The 19,268-nt window shown below is 42.6% G+C and overlaps 1 protein-coding gene across 1 annotated transcript in view; it reads right to left on the bottom strand.

Moving 5' to 3' along the window:
- Nucleotides 1–19,268, bottom strand: part of LOC115316682 (venom metalloproteinase antarease-like TtrivMP_A) — a 104,995-nt gene that overhangs the window by 10,477 nt on the left and 75,250 nt on the right. The window contains exons 12-13 of the mRNA XM_042294454.1: nt 3,477–3,609; nt 2,325–2,432 (exon numbers count right to left, since the gene is read on the bottom strand). Coding sequence (XP_042150388.1) covers nt 2,325–2,432; nt 3,477–3,609 — 241 coding nt within the window. The remainder of the gene's footprint in view (nt 1–2,324; nt 2,433–3,476; nt 3,610–19,268) is intronic.

Raw genomic sequence — 19,268 nt, 5'->3', positions numbered from 1 at the left:
CGTCAAAATTCACGCCGAAACGTGCCCTGTGGAATCGGTCGTTCTACAAGACTTTTCCAGACATGTCGTTCTCGGCATGGAATTTCTGTACGAATACGGCGCCGTCATCGACATGGGTGAGAACAGATTGACGCTGCCGAAGCCTGTTCCTCCTTCAGAGAAACCCCGACCAGCGTCACCCGCCGTCCGAGTCGCCGTCAATCACGTGAACCTGCCTCCGCGATCAAGTGTTGTCGTACCCGTCGCGGCAGATGCAGCCACTTGCGGCGAACTTGTCCTGGGAGACAACCTTCAATTGCTCCTGGGAAGAGGAATAGGCGTCGCAAGAGGTGTAGCTGAACATCAGGATGGGTGGACTGTGGTCCTCGTGACGAACTTCCGAAATAGACTCAACACGTCACAAAAGTTGCAGCCGTGGGTCACGTCGAGGATCTTCAAAACACCGCCGAGATCGCCGTGATCACTGACGAAAACTTGCCACCTCAGCAACACAGTACGTCGCCAGCGCAGCTCGACATTGACCCTAAGCTTCTGGGTCCGAAACGACGGCAGCTTCTTAATCTCCTCGCCGAATCCCGCGACTGCTTTGCGACGTCGTCGAAGGTACGCCAAACCGCCGTTGCGAAGCACCGCATCGTTACTGAGGACGACGCGCGCCATGTGCATCGATCGCCGTACCGAGTCTCCGTTAAAGAAAGGGAGGTAATCCAGGAACAAGTTCAAAAGATGCTGAGAGACGACATAATAGTCCGTGAGCCTCTCCAGTCGCGCTGGTTAAGAAGGACGGAACACTTAAGTTCTGCGTGGACTACCGGCAGTTGAACGCGGCGACGAAGAAAGAATTCTACCCACTCCCCCGCATCGACGACACTCTAGACCGGCTGCGGCAGTCTCGATATTTCTCATCGACGAACCTGAAGAGCGGCTACTGGCAGATCGCAGTCGACGAACCGGACCAAGGAAAGACAGCCTTCGTCACGCCGTATGGACTGTACGAGTTCAAAGTGATGCCCTTCGCATTGTGCACGGCGCCAGCATCTTTCCAGCGTGTCATGGACACCGTACTGGCAGGACTGAAGTGGCAGAGCTGTGTCGTCTATCTTGACGACGTCGTCGTGTGTTCCAGCGACTTCGACGAGACTTGCGACGACTCCGAGCAGTTTTCCAAGCCATACGGACCGCCGGACTCACCCTGAAACCGTCAATGTGTCGGTTCGCCTATGACGAACTGAAGTTCCAAGGCCACGTGGTTAGTAACGAAAGCGTCCGCCCAGACCCCGAGAAGACTCGCGCCGTCGCGGCATTCCCAGCGCCGAAAGACAAGAAGCCCGTGCGAAGATTCCTCGGACTTTGTGCCTACTATCGGCGCTTCGTTCGAGATTTCGCAAGGATTTCCGCACCGCTCACAAACCTCACGAAGGACGCCAAGAAGTTCAGATAGGCCTAGGAGCAGCAGCAGGCAATCGACGAGCTGAAGCGAAGACTCCAGACTCCTGCTGTCCTAGGATACTTTGATCAGGATACAGAAACCGAGATTCACACGGACGCTAGTAATGCAGGACTTGGAGCGGTCCTGGTTCAACTGCAAGAAGGCACGGAGCGAGTCTTCGCCTAGCAAGTCGGACGCTGTCCAAATCTGAGAGAAATTACTCCACGACTGAAGAGGAGTGTCTTGCGGTCGTCTGGGCAATCGCGAAGTTCCGCATGTACTTGTACGGGAGCCCGTTCCGAATGTTCTACGCGTCGAACATTCTACGCTGACTATTCCAGAAGCTCACTCGTGTACATGGGGGCTTCGGATATCGAGCCAGGGTCTGTTTCGCCCCAGCATTCAAATCTGCTGTTGCGCCGACTTCGACGCCCGCGACGCTCTGTTATTCTATTTTGTACCCGTTTGTTTTTGGCACTAGTTCGCCACATTAAATGTTTATCTTTTTCTGTCTATTTATTGTTCTTTTGGTCACCACCCGTGACAACATATATAACATTAATTTCTACCTAGTGTTCGCTAGTAGAATATATACTGGTAAGCCGTTCTTGAAGGACACATAGAGTCTCCGTCAGCTGAAAGATCACAGGGTGAGGACCATTATGGTGTTGATTCTGAGAGCGGGATCGGCGCTTCGACGCTCTTATCCACTGATGCCGTGATCTTATTAGCTACCGAGCAATGGCAAGATGTTCAGTATCCGGCAGTTAATGCGTTTCTTAAATTGTTGGTACTCCCCTAACTGACAGGTTCCCTTCTCTGCACTCATCAGAAACACCCATGCCCCCCCAAGCTGCTTGAAAACTTAAAAACGAGGTATTTTTGGATATCCTACCTCTCCATTATCCCCGCATGGGAAGCCAAACGGAGCGAAGTATATGTTCGTCTTTACGTACAAATTCAATTTCCAATTACCGCACCTTATGACGCAGTCCTCCATACTCTGAAAATATTTGTAGCAAGAAAGGTAGTTAACTTCAAATGTTTGCTGTGGGACAAATGTTTGATTACTTTTTTTAATATTAATATAGATATCAAATTCTGTAGAACATATGTGCACATAACCACAGATGCTACAGCAAGTGTCTAATGGTCTCCGAAAGCGATGCCTGGGTGAAAACATTAAACTATAGTCGTACTGGTATTATTTTTTATAGAAGATAATGTGTTGTGGAGTAGGTTCTATTTCCGGTACATGTTTAGCGATTTCACATCCGTTTATGTCTGGGTTTCATATCCAACGGTCTAGTCCTTATATATGCAATACCTAAGAGGCGTTTGAATTCATGTGAATGAACAAATTTAAAAAAAGTCATTGTTCTTTCTTACAAAGAAAAAAAATCGAGATTGTACTTCTCCAACCATAAAGAACGTCGCTCTATGGGAGCCTCAGCTGTGACGTATGTTCATGACACAGCACGGACATAATCGGCATTACTTGAAAGGTAGCTTTTCTTATTGGGAACGTGTTTGTTAGCGCACGACTTAAGGGTTGCCCAAACAACACAAAAAATGCCGTGCACGGAAAAAAAAAGTGTCCAGGCTTCTAAAAGGCGAGAAGTTTGCTGCGCGGGCCTACGTTTTCAGTGAGGGCATCAACCATACAAACAGCACGCCTTTCCTCCTCGCGTTCCCACTATCGCCGTCTCCTCTCCTTTGTTTTCGGAAGATTCGCGATTGCCAACAACAGTGGGGTCTTGACGACAGCCAACAGAGCGTGTGACTCCGGATGCACGTGATGAGCACCCTTAAATCCTCTCTTCAAGAACCCAAGTCGTGAATAGCATTTGCCCAGCAAAAAAAAAAAAATGCGAGCGGACCGGAACAGAAGGAAACCAATCATTTGTAGCGACAGCAAATGCTGTGGCTGCACAAAACGTGTACTGTTCGAGCAGACCTTCCGCATGCTGCGCGCGTTGACGAGAGGTAGGGGAGCGGATTTTAGGGAGATGAAGGGTATACAAAGAGGAAGGGGAGTGATGCTCACGGCCGAATAGTATCCCTCCGGGTGAATGGTTTGACAAATCCTCTTCGGTGTGAGGAAACGGTCCGCAACCTGCTTGGTGACGTTTAAAAAGTCGAAGTCGGATTGTGTTTTCCAGCATTTCTCTCCACGTAGCCCGCAAATAAACAAGAATCGGTCATTATATGTCTAAAAATAACAATATATCGAAATCTGGGTGTTTGCAATGGAAGAAATACGGATGTTTTCATGATACTGCAATTAATCCAAAGGTGCAAGCGAGCTGCACTAGAGTGATGAAAATATTCCCTGGAGAACAGGAACATCGGGGAAAAAGGAAAAACTTCAATCTCCAAACACAGCTAGGTGACTTGTGCGCGACAGAAAACATCCGCCTGGTCCTGGTATCGAATCAGGGACCTGTCTATTTCCAGTGGAGCTTTCTACCTACTGAGCTAATCAGGAGTTAGGCGTCAGTAGTGCTAACGGGTTCTTTTAGCTGCCGGGGGTCGAACTCCAACAACCCTAAAGAAAAAGCCATTTGTTAAAAAATTTCTTATGTCCAATACACATATGAATCATGCAAGATATATAAGAACATATAAGAACCATACAATAAACATAGAAAGAACTTTATAAGACATATAAGAACATATGAGAAGCTTTTCACAAGATTCTTAAATTTTTTACTTAGTTCTTATATATCTTGTATGACTCATATGTGTTTATTGGACGCAGATATTTCTCATACAAATGAGATTTTTCAATACGGAAGGGTGAATGGCTGCCTATTAAGGTTATTATTATAATGAAAATATTTCAAAGGTGCAAGCGAGGTCGAAAAGCATGATGAAAGTAATCACTGCAGAAAAAGAACAAGGGGACAAAGAACAAACACAAATCTCAACACACCTAGGAGAAATTAACTGTGTTTGGAGATATGTGTTTGTCATTTGTCCCCTTGTTCTTCTTCTCCAGGGAATATTTTTATAACGGATGTTTTCCTGATTCACGAGGTTAGATTAATTATACATTTAGATCTTTAATGAACACACAAGAAGAAAGACAGAAAAGTATCCTTCCACTAGCATAAGGCAGCCGATATACTACATCCTCTTTAATTGGAGTGATTATCCAAAATGCGTGCCTACGAAAATTCTAAGGGCCCTGTAACACTTAGGCAACACGACGGCAACAGCAACACAACATGCTGTCCAACAATCGTGCAACTGGTTGCTCCCTTCCCATGTTGTCCGACAACCCTGTGGCATCGCCGCAACAGTAACACAACATGGATGACAACAAAAAGTTACCTCGGTATGACAGCTTTCGGCAAAAAAACAAAAAACAAAACCAACTTGTTTTGGACAACGCGTGCTGCTCTTATGACTGGCTGGGCGAATTGCTGGCCGACAACAAGACAGCACCTATAGTGTTAAGGGCAGAGCTAGTTTCCTATCAACATCGTTTTTTTTATGAGCTTACTGAAATAAAGGCTTGGAAAACGTTATCCAACAATAATTAAGGCTGTCGTGCAGCTAAAATAATTTTATGAATGTTTTTTACTGCATAATTATGGCGAGTGCTTGTCAAACTGGTCACAGAGGCGGTTGTGAACGTTCAAACTGCTGTTGATCTTGGAACTACCGAGAGACCAGCTCACATTACTGCTACCCTGTAGGAAAATCTCGATGATTGAAAGATGACGGAAAAGGCGCATACAAGCGTAACCGTAATATGGGACATCCTATACAAGCGAAAGGGCGGCTCCAGTATAGTGGAATAAGGCGGAACGATACAGGTGGGCGGAACCATACAAGCGTGTCGTATTATGGGACATCCTATACCAGCGTTATGGATTAAGGCGGAACCATACATGCATAACGTAATATGGGACATCCTATACCAGCGAAAATGCGATACCAGCATGGTGGAGCCATATGGCTCCAACATGGTGGTTTTGCCTTTTCACTGTTCTACACGGCAATTTAGTTTTAAGCTTTACATATATGTTTAGAAAAGTCGTGAAAGCTAAATTAATGCGGTTTGTGTAGGCGAGTTATACGGCCAGGCGTACGTAATATAGGACCTAGTCGTAACGATAATTAAATACAATTTGTTAATTAACTTTTTAATTAGTGAAAATGAAAATATTGTTTGAATTAGAAACTTGCTGAGTCATTGAAAACCACAAAATCAACTTTTTTTAGAAGGATATAATGCAGGGGTAGCATTTTATGCGTTTTGTAAAAAGCTTTATTTGGACGAGTTTCTAGGTTTCAGTTTCTTATCAGAGCTCATATCTGCGCCCACGGTCCTGTTCCCCAGGGGCTTAGACACGCAACACACAAACGCCTTGCTTCCCTTCATCCTACGAGGGAGGCGAGCGGGCGGCTTCGCACTGCGGCCACCGGGCAGCTGGACCGCAGGTGCAAAGATGCGCTCTGGTAAGAAACCGAAGTCTCGAAACGCGTCCAAACTGACCATTTTTTAGAACGCCATAAAATGCTGCTCTTGTCTTCTATCTTTACAAAGAAAATTGATTTAGTGTGTTTTGATGATGCTTAGCAAGTTTCTAATTGGAACCATGGGTCTATTTTCACTGATTAAAAATTTCACGAACATACTATACTTAGAGAGAGGCTGAAGCAGTTTTGTATTTGAGAAAACACTTTTAAATCTTCTTCATTTGACCTCCAGAATCTCAAATATCAAAATTATTTGGTAATTTGGTGAATTGAGGCTGCATAGTCATTTTTAAAGCGCTGTGAAGGCACTTCCCTGGAGAGCGACGCCACAAAAGCAGCTTTCGAAATCTTTGCTCACACATCTTCAGCGCCTATCAAAGCTATGCACGCACATGCTATTTTTTAAAAGGGCAGAAAAATGTGTCACGACTGGTGCCAATGCCGGTGAATATACCTAGAAAACTTGCGATTGGACGCGCGGCCCTTAAGCGACACAGGCTTGGCGGCCGAAAGATCTTCTTACGATGTCACTGTTGGTAGGATGTTTTTTTGTGTTTTCTCACGTTTAGTTATATCTTTGTGGAAACCGAACGGGATATTCAGATTCGCGGGATAAAACTACGCTAGAATGAACCTCCATCTAGTTTTCTGAAAAGTCTGGCACATCTCTGTAATAAGCCGATGAATCATTACAAATTAGCCTTTTATACTATGCCGCCCTGGCCATATAACTCACGTGCACAGACCGCGTAAATGTAGCTTTTACGGCTTTTTTTAAAAAAATCTGTAAAACATTAAAAAAAAAAAACTCTGTAGAATGTCCCCCAATACGATACGATTGTATGGTTCCTTCCCCGCTTGCATTGTTCAAGAAAGACTTGTGGACATCCAGCGTTTCATTGGAATGCTGGATGTCAGCGAGTCTCTACATCAGTGAGTGGTTTCAAACAAGCATGATGTTTGCACACCAGTAAGCTCTTATCCGAGGCTCACCAGGAGCACTAAGAGCAGAGGCGAAATGTCGTGACCTGGTAAATTTGGTTGCAGGTATTTATTTCTAGAAGAACTCCATGCAGCAAAGCTGAACTTTGCTCAAAAGAAGATTACTAAAAATTCAATACTGAACAATGGTGTCCCTTGAGCTGTCAGACCAAACTCCCACTCTTGCCACTCAGGAGTTCCTAACTTGTGCGTAGAGGATCAGCACAACCCAGATTTGTGCTGCGAGCGCACCTGCAATATAAAAGTTGAATAAACATGAGATAAATATGAGACGTTTACAATTCTCTGTAACGTGAAATTAGAGCACAGATCTTGAAGAGGAGGATGGGAGGGTATGCCCCTCCTCCCCTCCTCCTCTTCTGCTCCCTCCCATTTAGCGGGAAATTTCCCTGAATTTAGCGGGAAACTTTCCCCACTAAATTTAGCTGGTTAAGTTTCCCACTAAATTTAGCGCGGAAATTAATGTCACATGGGACCTCAACACAACTGCAGTTTTCCCGCTAAAAGTAGCGGGGAAAATGACATCGCATGACTGTGTCACGTCATCGATAAAAAAATTCAGTTTCTCAGCTAGACTTTGCGGAAATATTAACGTCACATGGCCGCAACATTAATTCAATTTCCTGCCTAGTTTAGTAGGGCGGTTACGCCGACAGCGACGCCGCAAAACGCGGAACCGGGTGCTAAGAGCTGCACTAAAAACTAAATGCATCAGGTGAAATAAAATGAACATTAGAAATAAGAAAAAGAAAAGAGAATCTAAGATACCGTTCTCAGATCCTTCCTTTTGTCCGTTCTCAAATGTTTTGATTTCAAGAAATGTTTATCTCTTTATTCATGCCCAGGGAACCCCTCCCAGTTTCAGCATGAATGCAATAAATCAATGCAGACTAGACCTTGAAAACTATAATTCACATGAAAATGAATGTTTGCCACATAGTCATGTATGAGTCGGTGGCTCAGATCTCTAAATACATTTGTAGTGAGGAACATTCTTGAATAAAACTTCGAGCCTTCGAATGCAACAGTTTGAACTTCCATAAAGAACACTGTATGGCAGAATTTCTTTTTTTTTTTGTGACACATATGAAACGGTACAGCACTCTCATCCCTGCATACCTAACAAGAATTTGTATTTTTTTTTAGCATGGCATGTCCTATTCTAATGCCCATACAGCCTCCTTTAACCAAATTTCCTTTGTAGAGCTTTTTATTGGTTCTTATTTAACTCCCACGACAGATTCGGTACCTTGAATTCTCACTCGGCATGAACAGTTTTATGTATTGATGTAATAGCGAAAGACAAGATGTATGGACTTGAGTACTGCTCAACAAGCACAGCTGTTGAGAAAAGTACTGAAGAAAAACTCAAATGTCAAATTAAATATAAGCTGGAATGTGGATACAATTATGGACATGGTCATGAATACAGTTAGCAGATTCAATATGAAGAATACGTGTTAGACGCACACTCAAAGGAACCTGTTGCATCTATGTTCATGCAAATTACTTCGCAGAACCCAGCGCTGCAGTCTCGGGTGAGAGTTCGCTCAATGAGTCTACTGAATATGAGTGTAGACAAAAAAAGCAGTTTGATCTGCGACAATGAGCATTACACAAGTGACTTGCCATTATTACTGTTACAGTGCCGAATGTTTCAAACTGCCAGTCGCATCATTCTGTAAGTTCCCTCCGTACATTACTAGGTTTGGCTCTCTCGAATGCTTTGCGAGAAAAATGATCAACTGGAAATATCTAGAGTAGCTTTAGAAAAACTATTTCCAGAATCTTATCTCAGCATTGTAAAGAATATAAGTTTCTAGAGACAAGGTTAGTGCAGGAGTTGAATAAACTAAATACTTTGTTTTGCGAAACCATCTTGCCGTAGTAAACGTATAAAGTTCCCCTAGTTAGAGCTAGTCTTTACAGATAATTGTGTCCATTGCGTACCATAAAAATTTAATTTTCGACCTACAATCTTTACAGACTCAACCAACTCTGAATAAGTGGACCACTTGGCATTAAAGATTGGTCTCACCATGACTGTCTGCAAACATCTACCTAATAATTTCCATGAACCTATGTATTTCAAGAAAATATTTGGTGCGAGCTGCTGAAAACACAATAGCACTTTTTAACACTAATAGAAAGCCTGTAGTGGGCAACAACTTAAGCAGTTTTCACTTCATTATGAAGTGCAATTACACATATGTGTACCATGAATATAGGCCTGCACTGAATTGTTTTCTTAAGTTGAACGTGCTATGCTCTGTTTACTATATAAATCTTTGCAGAGCTGACATTGTGCAAGTTCCTGTTTTTTTTATATTTCACATCTCCCGACTGCTGGGTGTGGTAGGTACATAATATTAATGACACCAACGTAACACAATGATTACTTTAAGAATTTGTTTGGGTATAGCACGAGCAAAGCGATCTGCGAAAAGTTATTTCTGTGACATCGTCGAACCTACATCCGCGGGCTTTAAGTTCACATGTGAATCATGCCTGCAGACTCCTTTTTGTAATTGGAACTCCATCCAACCCAAGATTTGAATGTTTTTTGCATTTTAGGCTTATTAGTGCTTTTACTGTTCTATTAATAGGTAAGAAGAATGCTTATTTCAAGTGGCATACCTAACACCTGGTGGCACGAGGACTCCCCTGTCGTGACGCTGATCGAAAGTCACAGGCAGGGAGATACTGTGATGCTCTTGTTGCTGGGATTACCTCCTCCATGGTCCTGGCCGGACCACAGAAGAAGATTGAGTCCAAGCTTGTGGCCACTAGGATCTCCAGATCTTGAGGCACCCAAGTAGCTGAAAATAAAAACAAATCACAATCAAGTACTGGGCAGAGCTACATTAGAATGGCTAGCATATTCTTTCGTGATCAGCACATAGACCCTTTTATTTTAGTCATAGTAACCCCCCAGGACAAGGCCACGTAGGCCTTAAAATGATGGGTACCGAATAAAGGCGAATGATCAAATGCATTCATTTAACCCTCTTTCACCGCAACCTGCGAGATTTCTGTCAGATATTCACATTCAACTGTAAAGACTATAAAAAAAACTACTACTGCAATGCAGAGCCGTATAGTGGGAGAGTTTAGCCAGTGGGTGTGGGGACGAAGGCGCCGGAGAGGAGGAAAGGGAGGAGAGCGCCGAAGGAGAGAGAGAAGGCAGCAAAGAAGCAAAGAGGAGACGACCGCCATTTTGTTGCAAAGCCGTCGGCATGGAGCACTGTTGAGGCTACGTGTCGTCCGCTACCAGTTTATTTCTTTTTTTTTTTTTTGCCTGAATAAAAGTTTGCGTTCAAACATGGAGGACCTTCTTTCTGTAGGTTTTTAAGCCATCGAGGAATAACACTATATCATTTTATTGCCAGAGCCTGCCAAATAAAAGGAAAGAACTGAAATTTGGATATCGATCCCATGGCGGGCGAATGAATGAAAATGGCGGCCCTCCCCGCTCAGCTGGGAGCAGCCTAGAGTTCACGTGCATGCGCTCACGCCTCTTGCTCTGTGCCGCGGGCTGATTAGCTCACTCGGAAGGGAGACATTACGGCAGCGAAATCATAGACTGCCAGACTCTCCCCATATATGGCTCTGGTGCAATGGAAAGATTTTCCTACCCTCGTGCTCAGCGAGTGTCGACTGGGGATACAACTCCAGTTCATACACTCGCTGAACATTTTCATTTCATTTCATTTATTTACCTCAAGGGTGTCTTTGAGGACGCATTACATAGGGGGGTAGGTGGTACATGCATTTGTAACAACATAGTAACACAATTTTCCAAACACAATCATTGGTATAAGAAAATCATCGCTAGCAGCCCAGCACAGTTTACAAAAAGGAAATCACATTGTACGTACACAACTGCAATTTTGAACTGGACGTAACTATGTATAAAACAACAATTTCAATATGGAGAAACGGAAAGCGACTATGAAAACAACAAACAAGCATGTACGTGTACTATTCCTGCCGCAGGCGCTAGCAGATTGTTTTAAATTCAACGGGATTTGTGTTAGTAACCATCTCGTCTGGCAAGTTATTCCATTCAGTAATCGATAATAATAAGGGTGAAAACAGGAAGGAATTAGTGTGTGGCTGGTATTGCTGCACCTTACAGGAATTATCGGTTCGAGGAGAAATATAATGTGCGGAATGACAATAGGTGTTTTTAAAGCACGAGTTGCTGTAGTATAAGTCATGAAAGTAACATATGCGGTAAATATTGCGCCGGGTAGACAATGGAGTGAGACCCAAATTTGTTTTTAAAGCTGAGACACTAGTTTGAGGCGAAAAGTCGTTTGATATGAACCTGGCTGCTTTGCTTTGGACAGATTCTAATTTCGAAGAAAGATAATTTTGATGCGGATGCCATATGATACTTGCATATTCTAGTTTAGGGAGAATGATTGTTTTATATGCTAGCAGTTTTGTTGAAGGGGGGGCCAAGTGTAGGGTGCGCCTTAAGAAACCTAGAGATTTAAATGAGTTGGTGACTAAGTTATCGATGTGTTGTTTCCATGAGAGAGTTTCAGAGATGTTTACTCCTAAGTATTTGTATAGTGGAACAGATTCAAGTTGCTGCATGAGTAATGTATATTGGCTGTATGATTTGTTTGAATTCGTAGTAACGGTCATTTGTTTACATTTGTTGGGGTTAACCGTCATCTGCCATTTTGAGCACCAGGAAGATATAGCATCAAGGTCATTTTGGAGGACGTTATGGTCTGTCGGGTCTAAGATTTTTCTATAAATAACACAATCATCTGCGAATAGCCGGATAGTTGAGGTAATCGAAGAGGGAAGATCGTTGATATAAATGAGAAAAAGAAGGGGGCCGAGAACGCTACCTTGGGGGACGCCTGAAGATACTGGGACTGAGTTAGATGACGAACCATTCACCGAAACTGACTGTTGTCTATTTGTTAGGAACGAAGCTATCCATTTTATTACTACAGGGTTAATCTGGAGGAGAGAAAGTTTTAGGAGTAGTCGTTGGTGGGGGACCGTATCGAATGCTTTGGCAAAGTCTATAATTATAACGTCTGTTTGTAGTGAGGAATGATTATTAAAATGAAGATCCGTGACAAACTCAAACAGTTGACTAGTACATGAGTGGCGCTTTCTAAAACCGTGCTGGTTGGGGAAAAAAAGTTGCGTTGATCCAGCTATGAGATAATATTAGAATAAATAACGTGTTCCATAAGCTTACACGGCACACTGGTGAATGAGATAGGTCTGTAATTTGATGGATTTGATTTGTTGCCTGATTTGAAAATTGGTTGAACTCGGGCAAATCGCCAGTCAGCTGGTACATCAGCAGAATTTAAACTTTGTTGAAAAAGAGCGCTGAGTATTTTTGATGCTGCGTGCTGTGTCATTTTTAGTAGTTTGGCCGAGATACCATCAAGTAGTACCCATGAGGGTAGAGTGTACCAGCAGAGGGCATGAGGGTAGAGAGTACCAGCAGAGGGCAGGTGTCTGGATAGAAAGAGTTTAGTTGGCGCACCAAGAGGCTGACGAATAAAAATGGGTACTACTCTGAGCAAAATGCCAAAAAGTGTGGATCTCGGCTTGACACTAACAGCAGCACACAGTATCTATTTTACTGATTAACGGGTACTAGAAATCATTATTTTCAGCTACCTAATCAAACTAAATATTCTTTCTGGCTTGCTTTTTAAGAAAATCTCTAAATTTACAAGAACTATTAAGACAACGGCTAAAAAAAAAGCAATAGTAAAACAAACAATCGAATTCACCTGCTATCCAGTAGCACGACATATAGGGCAGGCAGACCTGCAGAATGAGCAAGCAGCCTAAAAAATAGAGTATGTCGTATGTATAATTATTTTTCATGCTGCAAAGCCAGCTCTGGAAGGAGGTTTCACGACGTTAACGAAATTTCTTGCATTCAGTTGAGAACAAGTTAGAGCAGTGAACTTGTCCTAGCCCCTGGCATAACATTTTAGTGTTTCCCATGGAAACTCACATAACTTTGTAAATAAAAACAAAACAGACAAACCTTCATTAAAAAAAATGTGCCACTTTGGCAAAGAAAAGTTACCTTGAACAAAATATGTGCGATACAGTTGTACTGCGTCCATTTGTGTTCTTAACCAATTTTGAGGCAAATCGGCGACAATGAAAAGAAGACGTTTGAGTACAATTAAGGGAAAGACAGAAAGGATGCATACCTACAACAAAAAAAAATTTAGAACGACCACGGGCAGGAAACTCTGGTGAGGCTCTCGGTGCGACTCCCTGCAATGGGCCTGTGCAGACCACAGAACAAGATCGGTCAGAGCTTGCAGCCATAAGGTGCTTCATACCATGAAGCTACAGAAGCGGGTACAATTGGAAGCAAAGTGCATTTTATGTCTCTGCAGAACGAAGAGTTTAATAGCTAGTATGCATTCATAAGGTGATACAGTCATGAATGCACAGACTTTCAATGCAGCACTATATCACAAAATTGTTAACCATGCCGGGCAACACTAAAAACCGAGAGCATTAGTTCAAACTATCTCAGCTTAAAGTTAACCACGACAGAAGCTTCAAGCCATCCTTGCGAATTCGGTGCACAAAGCAGGCCATGTGACCTTCTAGTTGGACGCCATGGTACGTCGAACTTATAATCATGCGTCATGCTGTTTTTGCTGCTATGGCTTGTAGTGTCCTAAGTGGTCCAGCTTAAAGAAACGCAAAGTATAGACGTTTGTGAGTGGGGCCCTCACCTAGTCTGCAGCTACATTGCGAAATAGGACGTTCCTACCGGGATGTTTGCTGCCTGTAACCACACGACCAGCTTGTGCCCAGCGATTGTTCGAGCTGAGTACATGTCCTCGATAGTGCCATTATTTGACAAGCATTTTTATGAATGTTAAACATAACTGACTTACAGAGAGACTGCACCTCAACGACTAATGACTTGGGATACCTAACTGAATACTGATTTATTTATTTATTTATTTATTTTACCCTCAGGGCACAAAGGCATTACAGAGGGAGTGGGGAATAAAAGCAATAAGAATACACAAGGAACAATGAACAAAATCTCAAACAACTCAAACAATAGGGAACATGAGGTTGGTAATAGAATTACAAAAAAGTGCATGGTCAGTCATTGATGTGAGAGATGCAGGTAAGCGGTTCCAATCGTTTGAAGTTCTTGGAATAAAAGAAGCGTAATAAACGTTAGAGTGACAAAATGGTACACCAACGTTTTGACGATGATCAAGGCGTGCTGAAATAAAGTATGGGGGGATTATCATTTGGGCTTTTAGGTAAGGAACATGGTGATAGATTTTATGAAAAAGGGATATGCGAAAAACCATACGACGATGCGCGAGGGTCGGAAGTAATAATGTGCTTTTCATTGACGTTACGCTTGCTGTGCGGTTATAGTTGGCCAGTATAAAACGTGTAGCTCTGTTCTGAACGCCTTCAAGTGAGTTGATGAGGTAGATGGTTAAGGGATCCCAGATGGAAGCTGCATATTCGAGCTTAGGCCTAACTAGTGTTTTATAAAGAGTCAGTTTTAATGACGATAGACCTAAAGGAAAGTTACGTTTGAGAAAGCCAAGCATTCGGTTAGCGTTGTTAATCACATAGTTAATATGAAGTTTCCAGGAAAGGTCGTCACTTCAGATCACACCTAGGTACTTGTAGGAGGTCACAAGTTCCAGGGGTATGTTGTGAATGTTATAAGCGGTAGGAAATTTAACTTTGCGGGCTATGCGCATGATTTTACATTTGTTAATGTTAAGCTCCATTGACCAGAGTTTGCGCCATCTAAATATAGAGTCGAGGTCATGTTGTAGTTTTTGCGAGTCCGAGTCATTAGTTATTACACGATAAATAGCACAATCATCAGCAAAGAGTTTAATTGAAGAAGAAACCATCTCATGCAAGTCATTAATATAGATCAAGAAAAGTAGAGGCCCCAAAACTGATCCTTGGGGTACGCCGGAAGCGACGGGTGCGGAGGAGGAGTTCATGCCGTTACAGGTTACGAATTGCGAGCGATTTGTTAAAAATGATACCAACCAGTTAAACACGTTAGAATCAATGTTGAGTTTACTTAATTTATGTAATAAGAGTCTATGCGATACCTTGTCGAACGCTTTGGCAAAATCTAAGAATATGCAGTCCACCTGAGATCCCTGATCAAATGCTGAATGAAAATCGTTAGTGATAGACAGTAGCTGTGTCTCACAGGACAAGGATTTCCTAAAGCCATGTTGATTTGGGGAAAAAAATGAATTGGACTCTAGGAAGTTAACAAGTTGTGTATAAATTATATGTTCTAGAACTTTACAGGGAACACTGGTTAGCGAGATGGGCCTATAGTTGATAGGAAAGTGCTTATCACCAGATTTATGTAGAGGAATAACTTTACCAATTTTCCAGTCGCAAGGTACCAATGATGTGTCAAGTGATTGCTGAAAAAGATGGGCGAGAATAACAGAGGAGTACTGATTTGTAGCTTTAAGAAATTTCGAGTTAATTTCGTCAACACCAGTTGCCGATGACAGCTTTAGGCCGTTTAGAATGCTCAGAACACCATCGGGGCTGATTATGATAGGGTCCATCAGTGGAAAAGGATCAACATTATAGCTTGGGTTCACATTGCTTAGGGTGCTAGAAAAGGATTTAATAAACACTTCCTGGAACATTGTGGCACATAAGGAATCATCGATCAAAGTTTCGTCAGGTGCTTTCAATAAAATAGATGAAGGCTTATCTCGATGGGACAAGACATTCCAGAACTGACGCGGGTTATTTTTTAACATGGAAGGTAGTAAGGTGAAGAAGAAGTTGAACTTAGCAGACTGTACAGCATTCTTGTAGCACTGAGCAGCACTGAAATAATTTTGCCAGCGAACTGGGCAGGATGCGAGTCTCGCAGCTCTAAATAGACGCTTCTTTTTGTTTGACAATCTTAGGAGCACCCTGTTGAACCACGGATAATTAGAGTTTACAATTATGGTTTTCAAAGGTATGTATTTCTCAGTGAGCGAAATCACCTTTTCCTTAAAGCGCGTCCAGTTGGATTCAACAGAGCATTCTGAAAAGTTACCCAAAAAAGTATCTAAAAAACTGCATAATTCAAGATTAATGGCATCATAATTAGCTTTGCTGTAGTCCCGAATGACTTTTCTTTTGTTTTTAACACAAATATTAGGAACACTCAAAGTAAAATGCAATAACAGATGGTCACTGAGGCCAGGTAGGTATGCGATTGGACCAACCAGGTTGGGCATCGTAGTCAAAACAAGATCCAAAATGTTTGAAGTAGTGGCAGTTATTCTAGTTGGGCTATGAACTAGCTGAGTAAGATGAAAATCAGAAAGCACACTTAAAAACTTCGCACAGTCTGCTGAAAATGGGTCAGAGTTGGGATGCCCCGGACCCCAAACAATGTTAGGGTAATTAAAATCACCTATCAAAAGCAAGGGCGTGTTAGGAAAACGCGCTGTAATTACATTCAATGCATCGTGTAGTTTATCAGCAAAATCAGAGACATATGAGGGTGGACGATAACAGCATCCCAATATATATTTCTTATGTTGAACGTTAATACACACCCAAATTATTTCTAAGGAGCTGTTTATATTAACAAAAAATGATGGTATACTCTTAATGACCCCAATTAGCACGCCTCCACCTGTTCGCAACTCTCTGTCCTGCCGAAAGGTATCGAATTGTTTTTGTCCTAAGAATAATTCGGTATCTCTGATTCTTGCCGAGAGCCACGTCTCGGTGAGCACAATAATGTTAGCATCGCAAGAGTCAATTGCAGAGCATAAGTCATCACGTTTATTTAGTAAGCTTCGTATATTTGTGGAAAGAATAGATAAGTTTGACAAAGAATGCGAGTGGTCACTACCCCTCTGCAATTGTTAAGTAGAAACGGAGGCGCCTTCTGTTGCAGTAACAGTTGTGCCACGGCGTGGACCATTGTTGGAGGCATGTGGACGAAACAGCTCGGTGACGGTTCCTGATTCACGGTCATAGACGTAACACTTTTCATTCAAATATAATTTGTTGTAGTTAAGCTTAAACGTAGTTCCATGCGATTTCCCGAACTCAATTAGCTTCCTTCGTGCCAAACGAGTCGAAAAGGAAAAATCCTCGCTTATACCGATATTCATCAATTTCAGTTTTGCCTTTAAAACCAGGGCTTGCTCTTTTAATTTAAGAGAAGCAAATTTGACGATTATTGGCCTGCATTTATTGACAGTATACTGACCGAGCCTGTGAGCACGCACAATGTCTAGTGACAAGTTAGTTTCACCATCAAAGCAGTCAGATAGAGCCTTGCTTATCTTTTGTTCGGCTTGTGCCCATGTTTCCGTGCCGCTATCAGCAATTCCATAAAAAAGAGTGTTGTTTCGCCTTGATCTATCTTCTAAGTCATCTAACCGATCAAGCAGGGCACTATTTGTTTTCTTCTGCTCTCCGATTTCCTGTCGCAAGCCTTGTATCTCCTGTTCAAAGGCGCCTGTCTTTATCTCGACGGATGCGAGTCTTGCACCGATGTTTGTAACCTTCTCTTCGATAGCCCTTTGACTAGGTTTAATTTCATCAACGGAGTTAATTAGCGCTGTTTGACCAGCCTCAAACCCCTGTGACCGAGAATTGAGTTCAGTTAGTAATTGAAACATCTGTGCGAACTGGTGAGCTTGCTCCACGGTCATGGGACCCGGGTTCGATTCAACATCCCCGCAGCAAAGCAGTGATCCAAAGGTGACAACACACGTTTCAATACAATCTATTAACTATATTAACTAAATGCAAAACAATATATATATTAACTAAATGCAAAACAATTACCTGGCAGGCATTAAATTTTTCAAGAGGCTGGGTCGACTCCGCATTAAGTTGAAGGAGTCAATGCGTAATAGGACAATACAAACAAACATATGCCTTAGAAATCCTTTTGCACCCCCAAAATGATGTGGTTTTGAAAATAAGATACACAATGTTCTTGATTCAGAAAGTGCCTCAGCTGTACAAATGCATATGCAGTAAGGGCACTCGCCAAGCCTATTCTACTCAGTTCTGTGCAGGCTAAGCTAAGTTAGAGTATAGAAGTACACGCTCACTGACACCATAAGAAAGGCAGGGAGAAGTCTCCGTTGTTCCATCACCAGCCCGTCTGCTACCTTCGATGACGTTTCAGCGCCTCATGAGCCTGGAGCGAGCACATCTGTCCAAAGCAGGGTGAAAAGCACAAGCACGTGCTGGAGGACGCCCAGCCATTCTCTTTTTGTCATCGGCTACACTACATATTTTTAGTATGACTTATTTTTAAGTGAGAAAAAGTATTGCAAATATGCAGTCCACCTTTGACCATAATACAGAATTCTGATAAAGATAACAACAGTTGCCTTTCACCATTTTCCAAATAAGTGCTCCCACCTATCGGAACATCGACACATGTGGTGCGTGAGTGGGTTCAGGACTGAGAGGCTAGAAAACGAAGCGCTCACAAGGCTTGTCTGGCCCTTCCAACCATGCGGGTACATTTGTCGCAAATTCCCTATTTCTAGACAAAATGATTTAGAATGAACAAATCTTGTCTACGCCCGAGGTAGAACATTGAATTGTGATTCCCCCATATTGTGCAAACCATCCTTCAAACTGCGGTACCACCTGCAAATGAACTATGTTGTGCTGCGGCATGCGTCCATGCTGAATGCTTCTAAGGAAAACCACTGCTCGTGTTGAAGACGACATCCCACAGTGTACAGGCAACAATGTTTAACAAAGTAAAACAAAATTGATAACATTCAATAGACACATATAGGCTCACAAAGTGTCGACACCATGATTGTTGTTGTTGGTTTTACTCTTGCATACAAACAAAGGTGACTTCCTCTTTCCTCCAATGTACAGTAAAACACCCTTATCTTCGTGGCCCCTATTTCTTCTCGAATCGGTCACAGAGGACATAATCGCAGCCACTGAATTCCGCAAAATTAAAGGCTGCAAAAATTAAAGGTTCGCCAACATTAAGGGGTTTACTGTTCTTCCGTGTGTCACATGATGTTAACATCTCAAGGAGGCTGAAGGTATATTGGTTTAAGAAAAAATTGACCTATAAAAAAATGCCCTTCTCCAGGTTAGGCATGCGAGGTTTTTTGCACTACCTATAAGGTGGCAAGTTTGTTTCGGCAGAGGTTTTGGTAAAACGGAGTCACAAAGATAGCTATACTTGGTTCAACTATTTTGTGCTGCATTATAAAGCCAGAGTAGATTCCACAGTTGTTCAGCACAGCACTGTTTGTTGCGAGAGCATATGTGGTTTAGTGTTGCATCC

The sequence above is a fragment of the Ixodes scapularis genome, unplaced genomic scaffold (assembly GCF_016920785.2).
Source record: "Ixodes scapularis isolate PalLabHiFi unplaced genomic scaffold, ASM1692078v2 PGA_scaffold6__148_contigs__length_123643588, whole genome shotgun sequence".
In the NCBI taxonomy this organism is placed as follows: domain Eukaryota; kingdom Metazoa; phylum Arthropoda; class Arachnida; order Ixodida; family Ixodidae; genus Ixodes; species Ixodes scapularis.
The sequence above is the reverse complement of the archived record's forward strand: the minus strand, read 5'-3'. Positions and strand labels throughout refer to the sequence as shown.